The sequence below is a fragment of the Armigeres subalbatus genome, chromosome 2 (genome assembly GCF_024139115.2).
Source record: "Armigeres subalbatus isolate Guangzhou_Male chromosome 2, GZ_Asu_2, whole genome shotgun sequence".
Lineage (NCBI taxonomy): Eukaryota > Metazoa > Arthropoda > Insecta > Diptera > Culicidae > Armigeres > Armigeres subalbatus.
In genome coordinates this window covers 82,845,522-82,863,130 of record NC_085140.1, presented here as the reverse complement: position 1 = coordinate 82,863,130, position 17,609 = coordinate 82,845,522, and the positions used below count along the sequence as shown (strand labels likewise).

Here is a 17,609-nt window from a genome sequence, read left to right as displayed (position 1 = left end):
AATATGAATCGAGTTATCGATTCACATAAAGACATCAAACGTGAAATATGTAAAGAATTACAAATTTAAAAGTTTGATTTTGATTTGTATGAAGCTCATTGCCCTCGAACAAGAATCAATGGGTAATGCTATTAAAAACATGTCATTAGCTTTTCCCTACATATATGATGGCAGACTAGAGCAAGTAACTCAGTATTTTCCCAAAATAAAAGTTCCATTGATACTATCTAGTAGAGAGTAGAAAAATCAATTCACTGTCGATTCAAAAGTCACCCATTATCTACTTCTAAAATGAAAAGTTCGAACTTCCGAAATTAATTGTAGAGCTGTGAAATTGAAATCATGCCACACAATCCGAAAACACGTTTTCAATACAGAGAGGCAAAAATTTGGCATTGCTTTGCTTTATCCCAATGTATTTTCTACAATTATAATAAATAATTATTGTTATAATTTCATAATGTTCTTTATTCTTTATTTCCAACTTAAATTTATTACTTCATTGGGTTAGATTAATCTTGAATAATTGTGGATCCAGACATTTAATTGTTCTTATCTTGAATCCATCATATGTTGTCTATGGGGTACGATTCTTTAATCATTTAATATATCGGCTAGATAGGGACGAATCATTATTTTGTTCTGGAATAAAAATTCAATAAACATTTTGGTCAGATACTGCAGCCGATTTTCACTCCACTGTAACACGGACCGACCGCAATAGCGTTGCCCCACAACACTAGAAGAGTCGCACAGATCCCGGAGTCTTACTGTGGCTCGCTACCATCTCATCATGTGGTCCCGTTTCTTTTTGCAATCGCAATCCACATTGTTTGACGACATCCTTCCGTCAACATTCCTAAAAACATGTTTATCTATCAGCAATAGAAAAGCTAACATATAGGAATCTCGGTATCGAACTTACATTTATTATTCTTCCCATGGAACTGGTATCGCCTGCCTTGGTGTAGGGTCCCGCGGAATACACTTTGTTGGTTGAATTTCGTCTGCTCCGTCATTCAGTCCAAAACTGTCACATCGCTGTCTGTTCGGAAATCAATTTATTCTGATAAAGTTGGTACAATCAACGTCACTATCGCACACATATTTCGGTTGACTTTAACACTATTCGCCAGCCTGGGATGTTTGCTTGTCACTTCTTTCCAAAGGTGTGTTGATCACGGCTGGTATTAACATAGGAGCGAAAGAAACATTTGCTGCTCCGAACTATTACTAGCACTATTATTTAAAAAAGTTAGATTTGAAACGTTTTGTTATTTGCAAACTAATTTGCGAAACCAAAATGAACTGATTTGCGAAGTATTTTTGTTTGTTTTGATTTCGCTCTGACAGATTCTTTCTGCAGATTTTCCCATTAGAAATCTTGTTGGAAAGAAAAAGAATAGAGAAATGTCAAAAACTACTCGCGTGCACGCTGCGTTCCTGTGGGGAAAAGCGGTGACTTTGCGGTAACTTTCGCCGCAAATGAGACGCGAGTCGACGCCGCGTTAACGCAAGTGCGTGTGCATGATTCTATGTGATGTTGGGTACTTCCTGCCGCAAATGCGTGGACGCCGCGTGCACGCAAGTTCAAAACCGCTACGTGGACATCGGCCCTAAATAAGACTGAGCTGTCACCATCTCAACAGCAATCATCATCATGAACAGTGTTGCCGAACACATAACAAATGCAAGAGCTACACATTTAATGACTGTTTACATATTGTGCATTTCATCATAAATTGTACGGTAATGCGCGTCTAATATACTACAGGTACCTTGGCTTAGAAACCTCGCAGTTAATAACTGTGGAAGTGCTTAATGAACACTAAGCTGCGAGGCGGCTCTGTCCCAGTGTGGGGATGTAATGCCAATAAAAAGAAGAAGAACACCTGGCGCCTTGAAGGGTGCAAAAGAATCAATCGCCCATTCTACTTTCTGTTCAGTAAATATTTCACTGGCCAGAGTACTAGCATCACTCCTAGTGCAATTCATCCCAGTGACCTTATTCGTTTGCTGAATATCTCGCCTGGCTTCATTTACACTAGTTTGCGATACAAATACATTCTGGTCTTCATGTAAATTGATGATAGAAAACGGGAAGTGTTTTTCAATGTTTTTGCATCATTACTTCTAATGTTTCATAAGTTGTCTTGGTGAAAGAACCATCATCTTTTTTAATAGTCCCAAGACCATTTGTGATTCTTAGCAAGGACTTTCTGCAGTCTGGCAGCAACTGGAGTACTTTCAATGTTTTCACAAGTGTGCCTCCAGTTTATCCTTTTGGATCTACGAATTTCTCTATTGTAAGTAGTGAGGTATTCTCTGTATTGATCTCATTGTTGTGTGCGTTTAGCCCTGTTAAAGAGTATCCGGGTTTTCTTTCGCATCGTTTGAAGATTGGTATTCCACCAAGGAACGTCTCTATTTGAAGAAAGCTCCTTAGCAGTGCAGCTGTCTTGAAAAGATTGCAGTGTCAAGCAGGAAAGTTGCTTCGAACTTTCTTCAAGTCCATCACAAGAGTTTAAAGAGGTGCTAACGTTTTCCGCCTCTATTATTAAATTTGAGTTATACAATTCCCAGTTAGTTTTCCAGGGATCTCTTTTGGTTTCTATGAGTTGATTTCCAGCCTCATATTCGAATAATATGTGCATGTGATCAGCCGAATTAAATTCGTAACTCTTAATAACTGATGGGTGGTTGAATGCCCATGGTGAAAACCAAATTGCTCATCAGCAAAAATAGAATTGTCATTAATATGAACCATCATTCTATTTAAAATAATCTTTTCAAATAGTTTGCTTATTGAAGAAAGCAAACTGATTGGGCGATAACTAGAAGCCTCAGCTGGATTTTTGTCCGGCTTCAAAATTGGAACAACTTTGGCGTTTTTCCATTTATCTAGAAAGTATGCCAATTGGAAACATTTGGTAAATAAATTAACCAAAAAGGATAAAGAGCTCTCAGGAAGTTTTTTGATAAGTATGTACAAAATACCATCTTGATTGAGAATGTCTTCGAAGCTCCGTGTAACCTGAATCTCAATTGGACTAGTGAGACCTAGACTAAGTTTTTAAGCCTTTTCGCCATTTGTTAATAAAATTTTATTTCCCTCTTTAAGCGCTGGAATTGGATTTTGAGGTTTTTTAAGGTCACTCCTTACGGAATCCAAACTTCAAAGCACTCGCGCTTTCAAGAGCACACCACTCGATACAGAAGCAACGTCATTTTTATAATTTCAAGCATGCTAAGCAAGCTAAATCAACAAAAATGACAGTTGTGTGCCGCCTCCGTATCGTGTGGTGTGCCTTCGAAAACGCGAGCACTTTGAAACTTGGATTCCGTGAGGAGTGCCCTTAAGAATTTTCGTTAATTTCCAAAAGGGTTTCGAGACATTATTCTCAAAGTTGGTATTTCTCAGAATAGCGAAACGTTTTTAAATTTCATTTTGCCAATCTCGCCAAATAACTTTCAACGCGGGATCGCGAGTTCTTTGGTATTGCCTTTGCCTCACATTTTTAAGACGGATCAGTAGCTGAAGATCGTCGTCAATAATAGTGGAGTTGAATTTAATTTCACATATAGGGTAATCAACTTGATTTGGACCCCTACACATTTTGGACCCTCCTGGCGACATTTTTCTGATTTCTGAACTAAAAACAATGCCGCTGATATTTCCCCCATTGGATTCAAGAAATTAACATTGATCAGCATTTGTTTCACTGGTTTCCCGTGCGAAAAAGCGATATTTAGATGACATTTCGAGGAAATGAGTTTGCAACAAGCGAGTAGAAGTAAGCACCGTAATAAATATACCTAGATAAGTACCTAGATAAATTATTAAACCTACGCATAGTATAAATAGTGTAAGCTGCGATCATTTTCTTCAAGTCGAGTTAAGTACGAGACACTGAAGACGGCCTTACTGTTGAGGTCGAAATACGTATCCGTCAAGATACAATTAAGTGGTGGAATTCAATGGGATTGTACAAACTCGTCTTATGAGTATCACACTTATTCTCGACTCTCGTGTTCGGTAATTTTGTTTACGGTTTTGCTCCGTAAACCAGAAAAATTACCGAGAAAATCAACAGTTCCATTGGATATGACTGATTTTCTGTAATTGTTCTGATCTACAGTAATTTTTAGTACTGGGTTTCGGTAATGCTTGTTATTTACTGACATTTCATCAGGAGTCAGTAAAAAGAAGTACTGAATTTCCGACACAATTTTTTACTGAGTTTTCATAAAAAAAGAATGACAACTTCAATCAAAACATTTTAAGCGCGTTTCGAAGTTCATCACGATGGCATCATGTTTCACAGTTTATCAACGCCACTAGAACGAAAGAATTTAGCCAATTTGGGATTATTCATCTGCTATAGCAACCCTATAACCAGAGACCGGCGAAGTGAAAAACTGTCGAATTGGCAACGTATGAAAATGCATCAAATCGCGAAAATAATACTGGCAGCACTTGAACTTTTTGCTTGCTTCTTATGGATGCCAAAAGTAAACAAGTCGAATTGGAACCGCTTTGGACGGTTCGATTGGAAACAAGATGGCGTCTTCGCCGATCTCTTATTCTAGTATTTCTAATCTGCTATTCATTGTTTGGCAAGAAAGTCAGAAAGTTGTATGCCAGTGGAATCTGCTATATAGGATAGCGCACCGGAATATTGCTGCGAAGAGCTTTTTTGGGAGGAGTTTTTTTGTTATTCTGGGACTCCTGTTTGGGGCCCAGAACTTAAAACTAATTTAACGTAACCTTAATGGCTCAGTGAAAAAAAATTAAGTACCAGGGAAAACTTTTCAAACATCTTTTCATTGCGCTGCGTTTCCAAATTCGCAATCAAATTAATGCTCTATAGATTTTTTCAAGTTTCGAAACATTTTTCTTTTATAATTTTGGATCATAATTTAGAAAATATTTTTCACTGAAAAATTCAGCAAACGAAAAGTAAACAAAAAGTTTACCGAATAACTCAGTAATAACATGTACTGACTTAATCGGTACTTTTTGACAATTCCGGACCAATTTTGTATTACCGAGTTTTCAGTAATTGAACTAATTACCGACTTAAGTCAGCTGTTCAAAAACTCAGTAAAATTTTACCGAGTTCGGTGATCAAAAGTTACTGTGTACCTATTCTATCAAAGCACTGTTTGTGTATATTAACTTCAGCAAATATTTAGGGTCTGTCTCATTTTGAGAATTAAACTTAAAAGTGGCAGTTCGAAAATTAAAAAATCACCCCTTTATAAGAATGGCTGGTGCTACCCAGCATTCAACAATTCCAATAGGACATCGATGGAAAATGATTCGATATCTGTCAAAAGTAATCTTGCTCTGCGAGCAGGGTTATTCGATAATTATTGAAATGACACTTTTAGGTTTAATTTCAGTTTAAAGGCTCCCCCAGACCTAAGCGATTTCATCGCCGCGACGGCGACAACTAGTCGCCGCGATTCTATCGTTGGGTCGCTGCAGGCAATGTTTGATTTACGCTTCCATATCAACGGCGACAGAATCGCTGTCGCCAAGCGATAGAATTAGAGATGGGCGCTCCGCTCAGGAGCTGTTCCAAAGATACGCTTCCTTACATTGAGCTGATGAGCCATGGATCTTTTTTTAAGAAGCCCAGCTCAGCAGCTCACTTTAAATTGATGAAATCATTGTCAAACACGCACCTAGAGAAACTCCCTCGAACGTACGCACTCGAGTACGCGCGCTGTTGTATTTTGTACAGCACAAACGAAAATACCACGCTCGCGGTACACAACACAAGCGAGCTTGTATGAGCATTCCAGTCCAGTACCACGCACGTGCTGATCGTTTATTATTTGCACCTCAAGCACCATCAAGCCAAGCGACAGCACCATCTAGTCAAGCAGCAGAAATCATTTCTGCTGCAGAGAGGAATAAGAAATACACAAGCAAAAATAATCTAGCTTGCCGTCTATTTCTTAACCCATACCCATATACTCGGCGCAACGAACGGACACACAAAAGATACCTAGTAGTGCGGTAGCGAACGAACCGTACCAAGCAAAAGATCCGAAGATCCGAACAACTCTCAGTTCCGCTCATGTCGTCGTCCAGCTCGAAATTGCTGTGACATGGAAGCGAGAGCTGCGTCACTAGCTCAGATCCGTGCGACACGGTTCTCGATCCGGATCAGTCGCGACCAATTCTAGCGAGCGAACCGTGTGGTTCAAACGAACCGAACTGGGAGCTGTGTCTTGCACGGAGCGGATCTTTTGCTTGCGACGAGTTTTCCCGCTAACATACTGCTACATGTGCACTCTGTTTGTTTGTAGCACCATGCTCTGTATTTTTTTACTCTCTTGTTTTTAGTTCTCTCGCATTTCGGGAACCAATATAGATGAATGGGCTCGCTTGTATGAAAATGTCAACTACGCATGGTTAGAAGGGTTAGAAGCGCGCGCAAACAAGGCATTGATTTAGGTACTGTACCCAGTATGAATAGAAAACTTATGACACGTGATATGGTTCATATACATATCAGAGATTAGGCACTGAATTATGCAAATAAACGATTTGAGAAATGTATCAACAAAATGTAACTTAGAATTATTAATAGAAAATAATGTTGAGTTAGTTTTTGTATAGAAATAAATGTGATGGTTCTAAATGAACTCCTAGACGTCAAAACTAGACGGTCAGAAAAAGCGTAATAAATGTTATTAGTTTAAAATTGTCGGTTTTTCAATAGAAATTATTACCTCACTGTAGCTTAACATTTTAAAAATTTCAAAGTGAGGTAAATAGATGAATGATGAATGAATGAATAAATTAATGAATGACATCAATTTTTCAAATTTTTGAACAATAATTAAAATAATAATATTAACAATTATGTTTTAATATATGTAGCATTAAAGAACTGAAGAGCTGATCCAAGGAGCTGACTCTTTTAAATGAGCTGAACGGATCAGATCCGCTCACTGCAATGAGCTGTTTTGCCCATCTCTAGATAGAATCGCGTCGCGTGTGTTTGGGGGAACCTTAATTATCCAATTGAGACAGACCCTTAGAAATAACTCCCTCTTTTAGTCTCTCCCAGTTTCGAATAGTTTTTCAAGAAGATCATTGTAAATAATATAAGCAAAATAAAAACAATGTAAAAATATTTTGCACCAAAAATTACACTGATTCCTAGGAATAGAAAACAATTTTATTTCATGCCTTATTTCCACCCACCCATTTGACCATCGAGTTCCATTTATTGTTAATCTTTTGTTTCATCTTCTTCCAAAGACTCTGCTCCTCCGGAGTGGGCGGCTTTTCTTTGGTTTTATTTTTCTGCTCATTTTCCATAACGGTCACTAAGTTATTGTGGAAGCCCTGCAACTTATCCATGGCGGATGCAAGAGCATCCATGAGAGACTCCTCTTTTTTAATAGTGGTGATGACGGTAGGTGTTTCATTTTCGGCTTTAGTAGGGCTCACGAGAAGGATGGCAATGAGGGCCACGCTGGAGACGCAAACCACGGCCACCGTAGACGGATGAAGCAACATGATTGACTTTCGCGAAGGCAGCTGCGCGAACCCTTGGGAGGTTATTTAAAAAATCGTTTGTTTTGAGAAAGTAAAAAAGCAATTTAAGAATTTGTTACGGGAGATGGTACTTCCTATTTACCACTAATTGCCATAACTGTGTGTTTGTATAAACAATTTTAGAAGTGATCGGATAGAGGAAACCAAGGGCCTTACAATACTGCATTAGTTTTTAGGCCTCCATTCTCATTTTCAACTAGGAAACTAAATGACTGGACAGGACGACTGGCACAGTGTTCGGAGGAGCGATGAGATAGCGAGGTTTGCATACCAAGCAGGAGTGTTGGAATATGTTTTTATCAGGTAGTCCCGGATAAAACAGTACCATAGGCTCAATAGTGTAAATAATTGAATTACCATATGCTCTACGGTATACAATAGAATATATTGTTTCTTGATGGTTGCACATATTGTATCAACACCGTGGATATAATACGTCAACATAAATAGTTCTCTAATGTAACAATACTTGCAATTGTTTTTGGAACATTGTTAATCGAAAATTTGTGCAAACATTTTGTATCAGTGTAAACTTTTCAACCCCACCCCTGAACGACTATCTTGAAATCAAAACCAATGTATCACCGGAAATAAAGGAAGTTTTTGAGTTTAAATAAATTTATCGCACATTACACACGCGTTTTTTAAATAATCGTATACAGTCCACAAGCTCTTTTTCGCGCTGAACTATCCGAATGACCAAACATTTTAGTACATAAGTTAAATCATTAATCACGCACTCTTGCCTTTTCCACGGTCCAGGTCAAAATGGACGAGAAGTTCTTGAAGCCCTTATAATAAGCAAGGTCTTATGGCTTCGTGACCGAAAGTACGTAAAGTATCCGAAGTAATTGCACGACTTTATCAAACGACGATTCTCATCAACCACGAATGTGGACCGCTTAAAGCGATATCGCGATATCCAACCTCCACCTGAATTTAAAACTTTAAGATGTTTCCAAACATTTCGTAGTAAAGTCACGGCATAGTTGTCGACAAGAAGCTTAATAGTTCTAGTTATTATATGAGCTTAAATTAGTTAAACGGAGCAAGAGAGATAATATGATAGAGTTATATGCCAAAGCTAATTGTAGAATTAAATAAGAAGAGTTCCTTACTCTACATGTATTAAAATAAAATAAAATAAATAAATAAAGTCAAGATGGACCACTTTTGGTCTAAGCCTGAAAGAAGCAGCAGACAAAAAATTAACCTGAAATGTGACAGTTGGATTGGTGATGAATGCCTCGAAGACATAGTACATGCTAGTGGGCGGAACCGATTGCAACAGAGCCCTCCTGAGAAGCAGTGTTACGATAGACGGAAAACACGTAAAATCGTACCATGATTCAAATTGGCGCGTCAACCCGTAGTACACGATTATCTGCACCACGAGTCTGGTGGGATTTACTCACACATGATTTGAACTATGCATGAACTTTAAAAATATCATCTTTTCTTAACACTGCTGTTATCATTAAAAAGAAATAAACATATTCAAACAGTCAAACACCCATCCCTAGATGAGGCATAACAAAACATGCCAGTCCTTATCAATTACTACATTGAATACTCACTCATCTCCGTTCCATTCTCAGTTCGGTTCAAACTTCCATCTAATAATCACCAACAAAATCAAAATGGTTCATCGAGTGCCAGCGTATTTGCTCCTGTTTGCAGCACTTTTGTTCGGAAATAATTTTCTGAAAGCTGACCCTATCCCAAACTACGATGAGCAAGACGACATGATTCTCTATGGCACGGATCCGTCGACGGATACAGAGACAGTCACGGCGATAAATTTCGATCGCTGGACATGGAAACCGTTGAACTCGACGGCCGACATCCATCCCGAGCCCGAGCACGATGGGTTCATTGATAGGATGCTGAACAGAATAAGTAGAAAGCTGAATTCTTCATACAACAAAGTGCGATCTTGGGGTCAATCGGCTAAGAAGAAATTTTGTTCCTACGAGTGTTTTAAGCAGTATTCCAGGGTTGCTAAATTTTGTAACAGCCAGGTGGAGCAGCAGTCTGCACAAGATGAATAGCGAAGGTGATAGCTGATGTTGTAGATCGATGGTCAGAATGTCCTAGTTTGTAATTTGTCATTTTAAATAAATGTTATGAAGCTTTTTTGAGCCCATCAAGTGTATCAACGAGGAATGTTTTCTCTATAAAAGAACTATACTAAACGAATCAATTTTACATGTTATATATTTTTAGCTCAGTAGTCTGCTTCGGTTCGGCTCTTACATTCAACACTGCAATTTCTATGCAGCTTCGGACTTCGATTCTTCCCTACTCTCTATATATACTGTTGTTGGTTGATGTTATATGAATGTACAATGACATTCCTTTTTTTGCCATACTATTTACAAGATTCATACTAACCATCGCATTCCAACAAAGCTACTTTTAGTGGGACCACGTTTTGTGTTTCAACAGATTGTTGTCTCCTGAAGACTTGTCCGAATAAGAGTGAAGATTGAAGAATAAAATTAAAGCGTTTGTTAACCCTCCAGCTGCTCTTGATACTCGCGTTTCCTCAACTTATTTTACAATTCGTAATTTTAGGGATTTTAAAAATAATGATTAACTTTCTTTTTTATGTGGGATCAAGATTCGCTGGGACGTAATTTTCAATGAGTTTCTTTGTTTTGGTAGATATGTAGAATTTTGCTCTTCCATTGCGTCCGTAATTTGCTTTATGATTTCTTAACGTTAATCGGATTTTCTTAGTAAGTACACAACTAGATTTCGCTTCAATTTGCATAGATTTCCATGATTTTGTTTGGAATAAGTACAATTTTGTTGGTTTTAGGAAAACATCTAACCTAGAGTTAAATATGGCAACCAAGGTTCAATTAACTCCTGTGGATACACGAAAAGTTTTATTTTTAAACACATCGTTTAAAGACAGCAATAAGATAGCGTCCGATCTAATTAATTAAAATCAATCCCTTTTTAAATAAGCGTATTGCTAAACTAAACCCGTTATTAGTTAAAGATAACTGCTTAAAATTATAACTTTGCATTGTTAACTAGTTAAAATCCTTGAGGGATGTAATGTACATCCCTCTTGATAGAGCTTTCAAGCGTTTTCCGTTGTGAACTGAAAGCTTTGCCTAGCGAGGACACCAACCAAAACTATTCATCGGAGGTAAACGGTTGAAAGCTCGAACGTTAGCACATTTCTAAAAAGAACAATACTTGATTTCGTTTGATTGGCTTCTCAAACTAAGCTCGAACTTATGGCAAAATACACCTAACCATGCTTAAGATTATAAGCTTAACATCGTTATTAACTTCAAGGAATGAACCACCTTCTTCTGATGTTCGAATTACTAAATATGGTCCGATGCGCACCTACCCATCCCACACTTGCGTCGTATTTTCATGTCTACCTGGAACAAAGAGGCATGAAAAGGCAGATTCAAACTATTCCCATCAACTTTGTACAACTTGCATTAGCGGGGGTGACCCTTAGTTCAGCCTATATCCTAAATTTTACATCTACAATTAGGTATAATCGCGCTTCCTTAGCAAACTAGCACTTGTTTCAACCATGACATGACTAATGTTTAACAGAACTGGGAACTACTATCGCCGTTGGATGCACTGGACCATCATCAGCTGCTGTTGCTGCTCGGGTTGTTTTGGTGGGGGCGTTTCCGCCGCTGCCTCTTCGTCAGTGGGGTCTTCCTCCTCCTGACGGTTGTGCTGTAGGTGCCGTAATTGTTAGGATGTCGTAGACAGGTCGTCCTTCAACCATTGCGGAATGGGTCGGGAACCGAGCTTCTTTAGCAGTTTGTTCAGGGCACTGTTGTGGTTTTGGTAGTACCTGTTGGTGGATAGAAACATATTTGGAATTACCTCATCTGTTCAAATTTATTTAGTGTAACTATTTTGTTTTAACATTGTAAATGTAAACCGAACATAAATGTAAAAAAAACATTTTTTGTGGAATCGGATTCATACTTGTCACAAGTAACTTGTGTGGAACACATTTTTATCGAGTCGAAACACTTAGGTGCTAATGAATTGCAACACTGTTGATTTGAATTTTCGTATATCTGGTTTTAATATCAACAGGCATTCTAGTGCCCCATAATGTTTGGTCTTATTTTAATCTTAATTCTATTTGTCAAGTCAAATCGATACACAATTAGGGCGTGTAGGCTATAGTTCGTGCGTCCAAACGGTAGACGGAGCATTATGTTGTTGCGTAACGATCGAGGCGACATTAATGTTAATTTGTTCAAGGATTCTTGGGCAGTCTACGCGACCTTCTAGAACATCAGCGAAAAACAAAGCCTTTGGCACGTTCCTTCGTAGGTACGTGGAGCGGTTCCAGACGAATTAAAGACAACGGGGCCTCCTTAGCCGTGCGGTAAGGGAAGATCCATAAAGTACGTCACGCAAAAAATGGCGATTTTCAACCCCCCTCCCCCCTTCGTCACACTTTTTGTATGAAAATTCTGAAAAAATTGTATGAGTCGTCACGCTGCTCGGAACCCCCCTCCCCCCTAGGAGCGTGACGTACTTTGTGGATGGCCCCTAAGACGCGCGGCTACAAAGCAAGACCATGCTGAGGGTGGCTGGGTTCGATTCCCGGTGCCGGTCTAGGCAATTTCCGGATTGGAAATTGTCTCGACTTCCCTGGGCATAAAAGTATCATCGTGTTAGCCTCATGATATACGAATGCAAAAATGGTAAACTGGCTTAGAAACCTCGCAGTTAATAACTGTGGAAGTGCTTAATGAACACAAAGCTGCGAGGCGGCTCTGTCCCAGTGTGGAGATGTAATGCCAATAATAAGAAGAAGAAGGCTTTCATAATTTGGAAGTCGGAAAGGATTCTTCCATGGGAATCTACAGAGCGCAAAGCGTAGAAAACGTCGCTGAACAGATTCAATCCTCTCGACGCCATTCATATAGTTCGGACTCTAGACTTCCGAGCAGTACTCTAAGATCGATCGGGATAGCGAGCAGTACAACGATTTCAGGCAGTAAAAATTTGTAAAGTTTTTGCTCATCCTCAGCGCCGTAGCGTGTTGTAATTTCATTTAAATTCCAGTAGTTTCACTTAAAAATTGGCTTTCTCAGTCTAAAAAATCAGGACGATGGTTTTTTACTTGCCCGACCTTACAGTTGTTGTATGTTAGCAAGCAAACCCAATCTTAAAATCTCTTCTCCAAAATTTTACAAAAATCAAGCTTGAAAAGCAACCTCTCCACCACTGATTAAACGTGGTTTACCTGTGGTGTTTTTACACTTTTATAATTTATTTCCAAATATTTCTTCGATATAATAATCCAATTTATTTAATTCCACGTATTTCATAAAAAAACTAATTCAATCTTTTCCTCCTTTTCCGAATCCTCACTCACTTTTCCTCTTTCACTCCAGTCTCCAGTGGTCTCCACTCTCTTACGGAAGTTCCATCACAACAGCCCCCCAGCAAAGGCAGCGAGGGGGGGGAGTCGGTGCGGTTGCTCATGGTATTCCTTCAATTAACCACGAAATGGTTTCAGTAAGCTGATATGGAAAAATCCCCGTTCCTTTCCAGTTGAAGGATTCTCCAATACAAATACATCAGGACGTAGGACTTTAGAGACAACAAACGGCCCCTCATAGACGAAGAAAAACTTTTTGGTTACTGCATCTATTGTGGACGATGAAGGGTTAGCTTTTACTAACACATAATCCCCAGGCTTGAAGAAGGTTGTCTGTGGCGGGGTATTCCTATTTCGTTTCTTGGCAGCCAGCGTCAAATGAACACGTATCTGATCCAAATCGACCTGTATTGGGTCGTTTGGTGATATGCGTAGGAAATCTTGAACCGCATCATTTGGTGTTTTTCCTAGTTGAATTTCAATTGGAGCATATCCCGTTGATTCATGTTCGGCTCCGTTAATCCAGTTGGCAAATTTCGTGAGCATTGTTGACCATGCTTTATGATTATGCTGACAATATGTACGACAGAGTCTGGAGAGTTCTCGCATTGTTCGTTCCACCGGATTTGCTTGTGGATGTCTTACAGAGGTGTGAATTAACCGTATGCTCAGCTTCTCCATCGTTTGAACCCAATAACTGGATGTAAATTGACTGCCTTGATCGCATAACACCGCCGAAGGGGTTCCGTAAACGTTGAAGTGTTTTTCCATCCGACGACACAAAACCTTGGCTGTTGGTGCTTTGATCGCATACAAGGTGACGAACTTCGAAAACACGTCGATAACCACTAGTACATGCCGTACTCCTGCTACACCGGGTGGAAGCGGTCCGAACAGATCGATAGACAACAATTCATTCACTTCAGAGGGAAGAATACTTCTTGTAGTTCCAGCTAAAGTGTTATTAGCTGGTTTGGACAATTGGCAAATCCGGCAATGACGAACATATTCCTTGGTCTGTTTCCTCATTCCTTTCCAAAACACGGACTTTTTCATTCGACTATACGTTTTGTTAACTCCAAAATGTCCCAGATGATCATGAAAATATCTTAGAATTCCTTCCGTAGACGCTGCTGGTATAAGCAGTCTCCAAACATTCACATGTTTCACTAATAGAAGTCCGTTTTCTCGACGATAGGTACACATGGGTCTATCTCGTAGGTCTCCTTCCACCATATCGCTGAACTCTTGAAGCAGAGGATCCTCCTTTTGTGCCTTTTCCAGTTGTTTTAACACTGATCTTAGTTGTTGTTCTTCCGGGGTAAGTCTGGCCAGGATAAAAGTGTACTTCTGTCTCCCGATTCCAATTGACCTTCCGGATGTCAGGAAAGCACATCAGCCCACGTATTCTTGCTGCCTTTGCAATGCACGATTTCGAAATCAAACTGTTGAAGAAACAAAATCCACCTTGTGAGCCTAGCGTTGAGCAAACGACACTTCTTCAAGAAGATTAAAGCCCGATGATCGGTAATGATCGTGAAGCGTTTTCCCAATAAATACTGGCGCCACTTCGTGACAGCCCAGCCGTGGCTGTATAGTTGATCTCTGCAGGTTTTAGAATGCGGCTGGCGTAGCTGACTACTCGAACTTGATTGCTCTCACCATGTTGGAAAAGGACAGCCCCTACCCCGGCGTATGAACTGTCGGTTTGCAAATTGAACTGTTTCCCGGAAATAGGGTACTTCAAGATTGTGTGTTCCAGAAAAAGTATCTTTACTCGATCAAAAGCACAAGTTTGCTCCTCTTCCCATTTCCAGCTGACACCTTTCTTCAACAGGTCATATAGTGGCTTTGCAGTAGCTGCAAAATTGGGAACAAAACGAGACACATAACTGACTACACCCAGAAAACTTTTTAAGTCCTTTTCAGACTTGGGCCTTGGAAAGTTGGTAATCGCTGAAACTTTTTTTGGATCTACTGAAACTCCATCTTGCCCTACAACATGTCCAAGAAAATCAACTTCCGATTGCGCGAAAATTGACTTACTGGCGCTAATAGTCATATTGGCTCTTCTTATCCTCGTCAGGACCTTTTCCAAATGTTGCAAATGTTCTTGAAAAGTTGTTGAGCTGATCATTACGTCGTCCAAATATTTTTCAATGAATTCGAGAACCTCAGTTCCCAGTACTATGTCCATCGCTCTGTTGAAACTGGCAGCCGATGTACAGAGTCCAAAGAGTAGCACGTTATACACGTAAGTACGAGAATCAAACATGAATCCGGTATACTTGCGGTGCTCTTTTTTAATGGGAATTTGCCAATACGACGCCGTAAGGTCGATTGTTGAGAAAATTTTGGCCCCTTCAAACTTTTGCAGAATCCGTTGCACTTCCGGTGGCTTTTCATTATCCTTAACCAGGACTTTATTGAGCCTTCGGGCGTCCAGGCAGGTCCGCACCTCGCCATTTTTCTTCGGTGTAACCACCAAAGGATTTACATACGATGTCGGAGCTCGAGAAATAATGCCCCAATTCTCCATCTGTCGAATTTGCGCTGCTACTTGTTCCATATAACAGTATGGTATCGGATAGTGTTTCACGTTGAAAGGAGTCTCATCCGTTAAAAAGATCTCATGTTCGTATAGTGCTGTACACCCCGGGGTATCCGAGAAAACGTCTTGGAATTCCTCGAGTAGTGTCCTCAGATCCTTCCTCTCTGATTCGGTCAAGTTTGCGTACTTCACACCATTCTTATCCTGTTCCTCGATCGTCTTCAACTGACTAACCAGCGACTCATTGTTCAGCCTTTGCTCCCGTTCAGAAAATGTCACTAAGACCTCATCATTCTCGGAACGTAGCAAAATATCTTTAGACTGGTGACAAATTTGGGCTCCTGTATCGTGCAAAAACATTTCTCCAAGAATGAGGTCACAATAAAGGTCCTTGACGATCACCAAAATAAGGTCAAAGAATAGCTTTTGTATTTGACCTGTGACAAAAATTTGCGATGATATTTTGCTGCTTTTCTTTCCCATAGCTCCTCGAACCAATGTGTTTGTGACAGGAAATTCTTCCATTTCTACCTTTGCTGCGACCAGGCGGTCAAAGAGGTGCTGTGATATACAGTTGATTTCACTGCCCGTATCAATCAGGCCCAGTACGGAAACTTCTCCAAAACGAACTCCAATCTTCGGCGATGGCCGATAAGGAATTTCTTCATTCGCGTCGTCTTGATCATCGTCCTCCAGTAGTTCCTTCGATCCCACAAAAACGCTTGCCGCTGTACGGAAGTTTGCTGCATTACCGTGACCCACTTCTTCTTCAACATCCACTACTGCTGTACGAATTTCCCTGGTATTCTGTCGACCGTTATTGTAAGCTGCATTGTTGTTACGTGTTGCGTTCGTGTGTTCCTCTGGTCGGTTGCGCCAAGAATTCTGCGAAGAACGATACGGTCCGCTATTTCTACCCCCTTTATATTGATCCTCTGTTTGCAACAGTGAATAGGCACTAGCAATATCCACGCACGTATGTATCAAGTAGGACACGTTGCGAGGGAAGTGTCTACTCAACTGTATTACTAGATCCCGTTCCGGAGGGGCCTGGTCAAGATATCGTGCTTTGGTGACCAATGTTAAAAAGTATTCGGTCATCCTCAAACCAAGTCGAAAATCGTATGACCCATACATTAATTCATCTCGAACGAGTCGTTGAGCACGTTGTCCCCAATATTGTTCTCTGAAGTATTGTTGGAATTTTCCGTAGTCAGCTAAGAGGTATCCGAACCCTCTAGCCCATGTTCTTGCTTCTCCTTCCAGGCATGACAATGCCATTTGTAGTCGTTCAGCCGCTTGTAGTACAAGATTATCACAATAGACGTGAAGTTCCTGTAAGAATTCCACTGGGTGGCAGTCATCGAAGTTTCCGTTAAACCTTGGTTTCAGTAGACTATTAGCAGTAATACCTCTGCCATTCACTGGAATCGACATTCCCACTGATCCGTAGCCAAATCCACTGTTCCAGCCGGGCACTGTTCCCATCGGAACCCCGGTGTTTCCGGGCCAGGCCGAGCTATTGTTGGTGGTTGGCATTCTCCCAGTCGCTACGTTTCCCGGTGTCAAACCCGGCGTCGCCATTCCCGGAACTCCTCCTGACATCACCAGTCCATTGAACTGAACACTTTGAATATCCGACAAGCGCCGGCCCAAGGATTGTACGGCTGTTGTTAATTGTTGAATGGATTGTAACACGGCCGGGTCCGTTTGTATCGCTGTACGCCCATTCTCCTCTTCTCCGCCTTCATTCACATTGTCTCCATCTATGTCGCCATCGATGTCTCGTCGCTGTTGATCGTGTTCCTCATTGGATTCGTTTGTTTGAACCTCCGTTAGTGCAGGTTGTGTTCCCTGCTGACGTGCCCTAGCGTTGGTGTAACCACTTAAATGTTGATGTGCATTGGTGGACTGGTCCTCATTTCCCTGCGACAAAGTTCCCGCTAATAGGTTCCGGTAATCGGATCGTGCTGGCATTGGTGGCCGTAAAACTGCTGGTTCCACACCTTGAGGTACGAAGGGAGGCGGCAGTATGGGTTCCCGCGGTGTGGAATTTCGATCGTTCATCGGCAGGTTTT

General features: G+C 40.5%; 2 protein-coding genes and 1 long non-coding RNA gene across 5 annotated transcripts in view; all 3 read right to left on the bottom strand.

Moving 5' to 3' along the window:
- Positions 1 to 244: 244 nt before the first annotated feature.
- On the bottom strand, positions 245 to 1,608 carry LOC134214621 (uncharacterized). The gene is made up of 3 exons (XR_009979855.1): positions 926 to 1,608; positions 713 to 859; positions 245 to 642 (listed from the first exon to the last, which is right to left on the bottom strand). It is a non-coding gene; the product is annotated as an uncharacterized LOC134214621 (long non-coding RNA).
- A 5,573-nt stretch (positions 1,609 to 7,181) lies between these two features.
- On the bottom strand, positions 7,182 to 9,201 carry LOC134209515 (uncharacterized). Its single transcript, XM_062685496.1, has 2 exons — positions 9,160 to 9,201; positions 7,182 to 7,575 (listed from the first exon to the last, which is right to left on the bottom strand). The coding sequence occupies exons 1-2, from the start codon at positions 9,161 to 9,163 to the stop codon at positions 7,205 to 7,207; spliced, it is 375 nt and encodes a 124-aa protein (XP_062541480.1). The 5' UTR covers positions 9,164 to 9,201; the 3' UTR covers positions 7,182 to 7,204.
- Positions 9,202 to 9,781: 580 nt separating this feature from the next.
- LOC134209513 (bifunctional heparan sulfate N-deacetylase/N-sulfotransferase) overlaps positions 9,782 to 17,609 on the bottom strand; it is a 612,835-nt gene continuing 605,007 nt past the window's right edge. For all 3 annotated transcript variants that reach the window (XM_062685493.1, XM_062685492.1, XM_062685495.1), the window contains one exon: positions 9,782 to 11,426. In XM_062685493.1, coding sequence (XP_062541477.1) covers positions 11,324 to 11,426 — 103 coding nt within the window. In that variant the 3' untranslated portion in view covers positions 9,782 to 11,323. The remainder of the gene's footprint in view (positions 11,427 to 17,609) is intronic.